Here is a 12238-nt window from a genome sequence, read left to right as displayed (position 1 = left end):
AGACAGAGAGAGAGACAGAGACAGAGACAGAGAAAGAAACAGAGACAGAGACAGAGACAGAGACACAGACAGAGACAGAGACAGAGACAGAGACAGAGACAGAGACAGAGACAGATCAGAAGATTACAAGAACACCCGCACAGACAGAGACACAGACAGAGACAGAGACAGAGACAGAGACAGATCAGAAGATTACAAGAACATCCACACAGACAGAGACACTGACAGAGGCAGATAACAGCACTTCAACAACACTCACACAGACAGAGACACAGACAGAGACTAAGACAGATCCCATCACCCCAAGAATACCCACACAGACAGACACACAGACAGACACAGACACAGAGACAGAGACAGAGACAGAGACAGAGACACAGAGAGAGACAGAGACAGAGACAGAGACAGAGACAGAGACACAGAGAGAGACACAGAGAGAGACAGAGACAGAGACACAGACAGAGACACAGAGAGAGACAGAGAGAGAGACAGAGACAGAGACAGAGAAAGAAACAGAGACAGAGACAGAGACAGAGACACAGACAGAGACAGAGACAGAGACAGAGACAGAGACAGAGACAGAGACACAGAGAGAGACAGAGAGAGAGACAGAGACAGAGACACAGACACAGACACAGACAGAGACAGAGACAGAGACAGAGACGGAGACGGAGACGGAGACGGAGACAGAGACAGAGACGGAGACGGAGACGGAGACGGAGACGGAGACGGAGACGGAGACAGAGACAGAGACAGAGACAGAGACAGAGACAGAGACAGCTGCTCAGTACGAAGAACCCTCCGAGGTCGCTACACATCCAAAGACTCCCTCAGACCCGACCCCTGATCCTACACCACAACAGGGACGCCGGCAGAAACCAGAGACCTATCACGTGATTGTTCCTGAGGTCGTCGACCCTGACACGGGTCAAGGTCACAGCACGTCTAGAACGTTCCCCCAGACGTCGGGAGGGGCGGCCACTCCAGCTGTGACGTCATCAGCCTGGACCAAACAAGACGCCCACGAGGGGAAGCAAGCTTCTGATCAAGCTGTGACGTCATCAGTCTGGACCAAACAAAGCATCCACGAAGTGATACCAGCTTCTGATCAGGCCGTGACGTCATCAGTCTGGACCAAACAAGACGCACACGAGCTGAAACCAGCTTCTGATCGAGCTGTGACGTCATCAGTCTGGACCAAACAAAGCATCCACGAAGTGATACCAGCTTCTGATCAGGCCGTGACGTCATTAGAGAGGACCAACCCAGATACAGACGAGCTGATACCAGCTTCTGATCGAGCTTTGACGTCATCAGAAGCGAGTATCTCTGGCGTAGACGCGTCTGAGTCCAACACGAGAGAGACGCAAAACCCACCTAGTGGTGGAGGTGGGGACGGGACGGTGAGCTCTTCGACAACTTCGGCAACTTTGGCAACTGTGAACTCTTCGACAACTTCGGCAACTTTGGCAACTTCGGCAAGTGTGAGCTCTTCGGCAACTTTGGCAACTGTGAGCTCTTCGTCAACTTTGGCAACTGTGAGCTCTTCGTCAACTTTGGCAACTGTGAGCTCTTCGTCAACTTTGGCAACTGTGAGCTCTTCAGCAACTTTGGCAACTGTGAGCTCTTCGGCAACTTTGGCAACTGTGAGCTCTTCGGCAACTTTGGCAACTGTGAGCTCTTCGTCAACTTTGGCAACTGTGAGCTCTGAAAGCCTCCCCCGGGACGACCACCCTGCTCCGCCCACTCACCAAAACACGACGACTGTTTCCCCAACTATTGCTCAACGGCCGCACCTACTTTCCTCTCACGTCAGTCGTGGAAAAAGTACCGTCATGTCGTCTGACCAAACCACCACCACCGCCACCTCCGCGCAGGAACCCAGCCATGAGAAAGTAGTTCCCGCCACACAAACGGACCGACCAGAAGCTCCCGCTGTGGAGGCGTATCAAAATGGAGGTCACACATCAGTTGATCGTCTTCCAGAAGAAAAATTCACGCGAGGTGATCAAAACAAAACTCTTCCCACTCCCTCTCGTGGCGTCACCGACCCACCGTCCACACTGGCCGGGCGTGATTACGTCACGAAGTCACGTGATGATCAGACGAGGCTCAAACCAACACCCTCGCCCCGTGTGACTGAGAGAGTGACCACCCAATCCAAACATCAAAAGACAGAAACAACTTTGTCTCAAACTAAGAGGAAAACATTTGGCCATCTAGATTTTTCAGAATTTTCTGAAGACAAAAAAGACGTGACATCAAAAGGACATAACGAAGATGTCAGATTTACGAAAACTACAAACAGAATGTCCAGTGATTCTTCCAGAAGCAGCCTCTTCAGAACTACACCCACGCTTTCTGATCGAAAACCATTTTCATTCGCAACTCCGAAACAATTTCCCTCCGCACCCCCCAGGGGAAGTACAACATCCTCTAGTCTGTCTGACCACCATGACGTAGAGGTGAGTGGTCGCTACTATGAAGGGAGCACCGCAGCTCCAAACACTAATAGTGACTACTTCGAACAGAAGACGACAGCTCCAAACACTAGTAGTGACTACTTCAAGGAGAAGGCCAACACTTTGTCTCAAACTAAGGGGAAAACAGTTGACCATTCAGAATTTTCTGAAGGCAAAAATGACGTCACATTAATGGGACAAGACGAAACAGCAAAACTCACGACGACAAACAGAATGTCCACTTTGTCTTCACAGGAAGAAATACCTTTGGACGAGTCGACTTTGTCTTCACAGAAAGAAATACCTTTGGACGAGTCGACTTTGTCTTCACAGAAAGAAATACCTTTGGGTGAGTCCACTTTGTCTTCACAGAAAGAAATACCTTTGGACGAGTCGACTTTGTCTTCACAGAAAGAAATACCTTTGGGTGAGTCCACTTTGTCTTCACAGAAAGAAATACCTTTGGACGAGTCGACTTTGTCTTCACAGAAAGAAATACCTTTGGATGAGTCCACTTTGTCTTCACAGAAAGAAATACCTTTGGACGAGTCGACTTTGTATTCACAGAAAGAAATACCTTTGGATGAGTCCACTTTGTCTTCACACAAAGAAATACCTTTGGACGAGTCGACTTTGTCTTCACAGAAAGAAATACCTTTGGATGAATCCACTTTGTCTTCACAGAAAGAAATACCTTTGGACGAGTCGACTTTGTCTTCACAGTTGGAAATACCTTTGGATGAGTCCACTTTGTCTTCACAGAAAGAAATACCTTTGGACGAGTCGACTTTGTCTTCACAGGAAAAAATACCTTTGGGTGAGTCTACTCAATCCTCAGAAACAGATGGGAAAGACATGCATTTGGACAAGTCCACTCAGTCTTTTGAACCATTCCAGAAAAATACACCTTTGGAAGATTCAACTTCCAGAAAATATGAAAAAGACATACCTTTGAATGAATCCTTCCAGTCTGTAGAAACTTACCAGAAAGACACAGCTTTGAAAGTGTCCACTCCTAAAGAGCAGAAAGACATACCTTTGGAAGCATCCACTGGGTCTTCAGGAACTCACCAGAAACACATACCTTTGGAAGCATCCACTGGGTCTTCAGGAACTCACCAGAAACATATACCTTTGGAAGCATCCACTGGGTCTTCAGGAACTCACCAGAAACACATACCTTTGGAAGCATCCACTGGGTCTTCAGGAACTCACCAGAAACACATACCTTTGGACGAGTCTACTCTGTCTTTAGAAACATATCACAACGATATATCTATGGGAAAATCTACTTCAGAAACATACCACAGTGATATACCTTTGGTCGAGTCCGCGTATTCTTCACAAAAAGACCTACCTTTGGACGAATCCACTCTGTCTATAGAAGCATATCACAAAAACATACCCTTGGAAGAGTCTACTTCAGAAACAAACCAAAAAAGCATACCTTTCGACGAGTCCACTTATTCTTCACAAAAAGATATACCTATGGACGAATCCATTCAGACTGCACAAAAAGATATACCTTTGGAACAGTCCACTCTTGCTTTTGAAACGTATCAGAAAAACATTCTTAAGGACGAGTCAACTTCAAAAACATACCAGAAAGAAATATCTACGAAAGAATCCATTTCAGAAACATCCCAAAAAGAAATATCTTTGGACCTGTCAACTCAGTCTTCACAGAACAACATACTTTTGGAAAAATCCAGTCTGTCTCTAGGAACGTATCAGAAAAACATACCTTTGGACGAGTCCACTTCAAAGACATACCAGAAAAACATACCTTCGGACGAGTCCACTTCAGAGACATACCAGAAAAACATACCTTTAGACGAGTCCACTTCAGAGACATACCAGAAAAACATACCTTTGGACGAGTCCACTTCAGAGACATACCAGAAAAACAAACCTTGGGACGAGTCCACTTCAGAGACATACCAGAAAAACATACCTTTGGAAGAGTCTACTCTGTCATCACAGAAAGATATACCAATGGGCGAATCTATTTCAAAAACACACCAGAAAGATAAAACCGTGGAAGAGTCCACTTCAGGAACACACCAGAAAGACAAAAGCTTGGAAGAGTCCACCTCAGAAACACACCAAAAAGTCAACACTTTGGAAGAGTCCACTGCAGAAACACACCAGAAAGATAGACATTTGGAAGAGTCAAGTTCAGAATCACACCAGAAAAACATACCTTTGGAAGAGGCTACTCTGTCTTCACAGAACGATATACCAATGGGAGAATCTATTTCAGAAACACACCAGAAGGTCAACACTTTGGAAGAGTCCACTGCAGAAACACACCAAAAAGTCAACACTTTGAAAGAGTCCACTGCAGAAACACACCAAAAAGTCAACACTTTGGAAGAGTCCACTGCAGAAACACACCAAAAAGTCAACACTTTGGAAGAGTCCACTGCAGAAACACACCAAAAAGTCAACACTTTGGAAGAGTCCACTGCAGACACACACCAAAAAGACAACACTTCGGAAGAGCCCACCCAGTCCCCACAGACAAGCACACCAACATGGCGAACCCCCCATGACGTCCACAAGTCTTTGTCCAGCCCAGCAGTGTCTGTCCACGAATCTGTTCTCTCGTCTGGTGTACGTCCGTACGCCAGGGATGATGGGACGAATCACGTGACCAGCGAGGAAACCTCACAGCGGTTAGAGACAAAGCCGACATCTCTGACTACCGCTCTAATGCCAGACGGCGGGGAGACACAGAGGTCACCTCAGTCATTGGGGGTAAGGAGGACCACTCAGAGGGCACAGGGCGAGTCCATTCATTGGAGGGGGACTGACGTAAATACTCAGGCTACAAGGACAAGTGAGTTTCTGGAAGAGTCCATTCATTCGAGGGGGGCAAACATACGTACTCAGACCCCGAAGACGAGTGAATTTCTAGAAGAGTCCATTCATTCGACAGGCGAGACTACTCAGGCGACAAGGACAAGCAAATTTCTGGAAGAGTCCATTCACGCAAGGGGGATAGACACAACTACTAAAGTGACAAAATTGGAAACATCTTCTGAGTCACCGGAAATAAAAACAACAGCAGCAGCCAAACAAAACCACACAGTTGTGGAAAGTTACCGGCTATCTTCTGAGAGAGAAACACCCAGGAAGATTTCTGAGAAGGAAGATACGCCAAAGGAAACATCCACTCTGTCCGTGAAATCGACGACCATGACACATGAGAAGGGAAGACTAAAGGAAGTGCTAGCTCGTGTGCTGGGGACAGGAACGTCAACACGAGACACCCAGGACAAAGATGATGTACGTGATACTACAGCGACCAGTCGTCCAACTGTGACGCTCACTTCTTCAGAGGAAGACAAATCTGTGATTTCTACAAAACAAACTGAATCAATTCCACAGACAGAAGTTACAAGGCTGCCCTCTTCTTCATCAAACGTGCTAAGACACTCTGAAGTCATTGAACCCTACTTGAACAAACGTAATAAAACGACGGAAGATTTATCTGAGATACTGACTTCTTCAGAAGAAGACAGCCCTGCTTCATTTACAAAACAAACTGAATCAATCCCACAGACAGAAGTAACGGGGCCACCTTCTTCCAAAAACACCCAAAGACACTCTGAAGTCATTGAACCCTATTTGAACAAACGTAATAAAACGACCAAAGATATATCCGACAGACGAACAACACCTAAGCCATCGTCTAGGGCAGACATTCTGGAAGATGAATCCACCACGACGTCTGTCACAGAGGTGTCAACGAAGTCCTCTCTCGTGGCTTTGCTGCTCGGGCGACATAAAGAACATCAACAAAATCCTACTCACTCGTCCAACACCACGACCATGCCACCATCATCACCACAACCAAAAAGATTCCATGAACCAAACACGATATCTGTTCCCACCAGCTCGACACAGTCACGGGATATCACGCAGACCCTCCTACTGAACAAATCCTCACAGACCACGCAGTTGGGAACGATTTCTTCGTCTCCTCTCATGACGCAGCCTAGCCAGACTTCCCGGCTCACTCGTGGTCAAGACAGGAACGATTTCACGGCGATATCGAGTAGCGACAGGACACATTCTCAGTCAACAGATCCGATCAGACTCCATCTAACTACGGAGAGAAGCAGAATGAGCGAACCCAGAAAGCCCCATAAGTCTTTCCTGGTGCAGAGATTCGACCAGATCTGGGAGACGCCAGAAAGTTACGTCCCTTCCCAGACTGATCAGGTTGTTGGTTCCTCAAGTGAGTCCGCGCGGACGGAGACAATGCCGATGTCCACTCAGACAACAGACCCAAACAGATCAACTCAGACGACACATACAGACGCGTCTATTCAGACAACAATCCCAGGCACGTCTATTCAGACAACAAACCCAAGCACGTCTATTCAGACAACAAACCCAAGCACGTCTATTCAGACAACAAACACAGACACATCTATTTATACACACTTCACAACGACCATAAAGACACCGAAAACAATCCGCTCAGAAAACGCACCAACGACATACCCCGACCATCTGATTGATGACACTGAAAAGCCAATGCTGACAAAAGGGTTAGACGGAATACTTTCAACTTCAGGGGACGGCGAATTTACGCCTTTTTCAATTCAAAAAGTGTCGGTTTCATCGGGAGAACTCAGAAAGCCCATAACTTCTACTAAGACAAACAAACACGCTCATCTCATAGACACATATATGGACGTTCAGACTGTTGAAGGTAGCGAGTCGAATCTGATATCGGAAACGGACACGTCCGGTCCATCCTCAGCACCACACGCGTCATCTCTACCAGGAGAACCAGATATGTCGTCAATTGACGCAAAACTAGACACGCTCTCTCCAACTACACAACTATACACACTCTCTCAAACTACACAGAAAGACACACTCTCTCAAACTACACAGAAAGACACACTCTCTCAAACTACACAGAAAGACACACCCTCTCAAAGTACACAACAAGACACACTCTCTCAAACTACACAACCAGACACACCCTCTCAGACTACACAACCAGACAAGCTTAAAACACCGTCAGAATTTGCCAAGTCCTCGCCCACACCCCACCCTGCCTCGTTCACTCAGACGAGAGGATCAGACAATCGACCTCTGACAGCAGAGAAAGACAAGTCAGTGACTTCTTCAAACCTACAGGAATCATCAAATCCTCACACAGAACGGACAAAGTCATCTTCTTCCACAAACCTACAAGAATCAACAATTCCACAGACAGAAGTAACGAGGTCCCCTTCTTCAAACGTACAAGAACCAACAATTCCTCTCACAAATGAAACAAAGTCATCTTCTTCAAACCTACAGGAACCATCAAATCCTCGCACAGAAAGAACGAGGTCTCCTTCTTCAATTTCAAACCAAATTAAACCAACAATTCCACAGACAAAAAGAACGAAGTCTCTTTCTTCAAACCAACAGGAACCATCAATTCCACCGACAGAAGAAACGACGTCATCTTCTTCAAACCAAAAAAAATCAACAATTTCACAGACAGAAGAAACGAAGTCACTATCATCCTCAAACCTACAGGAACCAAAAATTCCACAAACCGAAAGAACGAGGTCTCTGTCTTCAAACCTACAAAAATCTACAATTCCACAGAAAAAAAGAACAGGGTCACTTTCATCTTCAAACCTACAGGAACCAACAATTCCTCTCACAGAAAGAACGAAGTATCCTTCTTCAAACCAACAAGAACCAACAATTCCACAGGCAGAAAGAACGAGCTCACCTTCTTCTACAAACGTCCAAGGACGCTCTGACATCATACAGCCCTTCTTGGACAACTCAGCCCCCGAAGACGTCCCATCGAGTCACACTAGGAAAACGAACACTTTCACCACCGACACTAATTCTCAACCCGCTATGGTCGCCACAAGAAAGAAGTCCATGAATGAGGCCACAGTCTCAAACACAAAAGAGACCGCTCAAGTTTTGGAAAAAGTGCGTCATTCAAACAACATTGCTGCTCTAAGTACACCCCACAGTTTGGTGACGTTTTCGGCACTATCTGACACACTGACTGGATCTCAACAAAGTGTAGGTACACACTCTCGGAGATCAGAACTAGGAGTGGAAAACAACACAGTAAAACTGGACACACCTGCACCTCAGAGTACCAGTACATCAAAACACTTCGCAGTATCAGAGGGAACAGCACGCTCAGCACTCACCAAACCAACACAGATACGTCCTAAATCGAGACTGGAAGGACGACAAAGTCAAACCGGAAATCCTCCACCGTCGGTGTATTATTCCGGGCAAGAAGACGTGACGTATGAGACTCCACCCCCAGCACAGACAACACGGACACGTGAGGTTCTGGAAGAGTCCATTCACTCAAAGGGGACATACACACCTATTCAGATGACAAAATTGGGAAAATCTTCCGAGTCACCGGAAACAAAAACAACAGCAGCAGCCAAACAAAACCACACAGTTGTGGAAAGTTACCGGCTATCTTCTGAGAGAGAAACACCCAGGAAGATTTTTGAGAAGGAAGATACGCCAAAGGAAACATCCACTCTGTCCGTGAAATCGACGACCATGACACATGAGAAGGGAAGACTAAAGGAAGTGCTAGCTCGTGTGCTGGGGACAGGAACGTCAACACGAGACACCCAGGACAAAGATGATGTACGTGATACTACAGCGACCAGTCGTCCAACTGTGACGCTCACTTCTTCAGAGGAAGACAAATCTGTGATTTCTACAAAACAAACTGAATCAATTCCACAGACAGAAGTTACAAGGCTGCCCTCTTCTTCATCAAACGTGCTAAGACACTCTGAAGTCATTGAACCCTACTTGAACAAACGTAATAAAACGACGGAAGATTTATCTGAGATACTGACTTCTTCAGAAGAAGACAGCCCTGCTTCATTTACAAAACAAACTGAATCAATCCCACAGACAGAAGTAACGGGGCCACCTTCTTCCAAAAACACCCAAAGACACTCTGAAGTCATTGAACCCTATTTGAACAAACGTTATAAAACGACCAAAGATATATCCGAGAGACGAACAACACCTAAGCCATCGTCTAGGGCAGACATTCTGGAAGATGAATCCACCACGACGTCTGTCACAGAGGTGTCTACGAAGTCCTCTCTCGTGGCTTTGCTGCTCGGGCGACATAAAGAACATCAACAAAATCCTACTCACTCGTCCAACACCACGACCATGCCACCATCATCACCACAACCAAAAAGATTCCATGAACCAAACACGATATCTGTTCCCACCAGCTCGACACAGTCACGGGATATCACGCAGACCCTCCTACTGAACAAATCCTCACAGACCACGCAGTTGGGAACGATTTCTTCGTCTCCTCTCATGACGCAGCCTAGCCAGACTTCCCGGCTCACTCGTGGTCAAGACAGGAACGATTTCACGGCGATATCGAGTAGCGACAGGACACATTCTCAGTCAACAGATCCGATCAGACTCCATCTAACTACGGAGAGAAGCAGAATGAGCGAACCCAGAAAGCCCCATAAGTCTTTCCTGGTGCAGAGATTCGACCAGATCTGGGAGACGCCAGAAAGTTACGTCCCTTCCCAGACTGATCAGGTTGTTGGTTCCTCAAGTGAGTCCGCGCGGACGGAGACAATGCCGATGTCCACTCAGACAACAGACCCAAACAGATCAACTCAGACGACACATACAGACGCGTCTATTCAGACAACAATCCCAGGCACGTCTATTCAGACAACAAACCCAAGCACGTCTATTCAGACAACAAACCCAAGCACGTCTATTCAGACAACAAACACAGACACATCTATTTATACACACTTCACAACGACCATAAAGACACCGAAAACAATCCGCTCAGAAAACGCACCAACGACATACCCCGACCATCTGATTGATGACACTGAAAAGCCAATGCTGACAAAAGGGTTAGACGGAATACTTTCAACTTCAGGGGACGGCGAATTTACGCCTTTTTCAATTCAAAAAGTGTCGGTTTCATCGGGAGAACTCAGAAAGCCCATAACTTCTACTAAGACAAACAAACACGCTCATCTCATAGACACATATATGGACGTTCAGACTGTTGAAGGTAGCGAGTCGAATCTGATATCGGAAACGGACACGTCCGGTCCATCCTCAGCACCACACGCGTCATCTCTACCAGGAGAACCAGATATGTCGTCAATTGACGCAAAACTAGACACTCTCTCTCCAACTACACAACTATACACACTCTCTCAAACTACACAGAAAGACACACTCTCTCAAACTACACAGAAAGACACACTCTCTCAAACTACACAGAAAGACACGCTCTCTCAAACTACACAAAAAGACACACCCTCTCAAACTACACAACCAGACACACCCTCTCAGACTACACAACCAGACAAGCTTAAAACACCGTCAGAATTTGCCAAGTCCTCGCCTACACCCCACCCTGCCTCGTTCACTCAGACGAGAGGATCAGACAATCGACCTCTGACAGCAGAGAAAGACAAGTCAGTGACTTCTTCAAACCTACAGGAATCATCAAATCCTCACACAGAACGGACGAAGTCATCTTCTTCCACAAACCTACAAGAATCAACAATTCCACAGACAGAAGTAACGAGGTCCCCTTCTTCAAACGTACAAGAACCAACAATTCCTCTCACAAATGAAACAAAGTCATCTTCTTCAAACCTACAGGAACCATCAAATCCTCGCACAGAAAGAACGAGGTCTCCTTCTTCAATTTCAAACCAAATTAAACCAACAATTCCACAGACAAAAAGAACGAAGTCTCTTTCTTCAAACCTACAGGAACCAAAAATTCCACAAACCGAAAGAACGAGGTTTCTGTCTTCAAACCTACTAAAATCTACAATTCCACAGAAAAAAAGAACAGGGTCACTTTCATCTTCAAACCTGCAGGAACCAACAATTCCTCTCACAGAAAGAACGAAGTATCCTTCTTCAAACCAACAAGAACCAACAATTCCACAGGCAGAAAGAACGAGCTCACCTTCTTCTACAAACGTCCAAGGACGCTCTGACATCATACAGCCCTTCTTGGACAACTCAGCCCCCGAAGACGTCCCATCGAGTCACACTAGGAAAACGAACACTTTCACCACCGACACTAATTCTCAACCCGCTATGGTCGCCACAAGAAAGAAGTCCATGAATGAGGCCACAGTCTCAAACACAAAAGAGACCGCTCAAGTTTTGGAAAAAGTGCGTCATTCAAACAACATTGCTGCTCTAAGTACACCCCACAGTTTGGTGACGTTTTCGGCACTATCTGACACACTGACTGGATCTCAACAAAGTGTAGGTACACACTCTCGGAGATCAGAACTGGGAGTGGAAAACAACACAGTAAAACTGGACACACCTGCACCTCAGAGTACCAGTACATCAAAACACTTCGCAGTATCAGAGGGAACAGCACGCTCAGCACTCACCAAACCAACACAGATACGTCCTAAATCGAGACTGGAAGGACGACAAAGTCAGACCGGAAATCCTCCACCGTCGGTGTATTATTCCGGGCAAGAAGACGTGACGTATGAGACTCCACCCCCAGCACAGACAACACGGACACGTGAGGTTCTGGAAGAGTCCATTCACTCAAAGGGGACATACACACCTATTCAGATGACAAAATTGGGAAAATCTTCCGAGTCAGAAGAAACAAAAACAACAGCAGCAGCCAAACAAAACCACACAGTTGTGGAAAGTTACCGGCTATCTTCTGAGAGAGAAACACCCAGGAAGATTTCTGA

The 12238-nt window shown here is 46.3% G+C and overlaps 1 protein-coding gene across 1 annotated transcript in view; it reads left to right on the top strand.

The window, feature by feature from the left end:
* Nucleotides 1-12238, top strand: part of LOC106011413 (serine-rich adhesin for platelets) — a gene marked incomplete at its 5' end in the record, with an annotated part of 15673 nt that overhangs the window by 1778 nt on the left and 1657 nt on the right. The window contains 1 exon segment of the mRNA XM_013080975.2: nt 864-12235. Coding sequence (XP_012936429.2) covers nt 864-12235 — 11372 coding nt within the window.

This window comes from Aplysia californica, unplaced genomic scaffold (assembly GCF_000002075.1).
Source record: "Aplysia californica isolate F4 #8 unplaced genomic scaffold, AplCal3.0 scaffold00109, whole genome shotgun sequence".
Taxonomy (NCBI): Eukaryota; Metazoa; Mollusca; class Gastropoda; order Aplysiida; family Aplysiidae; genus Aplysia; species Aplysia californica.
This window is presented reverse-complemented; position numbering and strand designations above follow the sequence as displayed.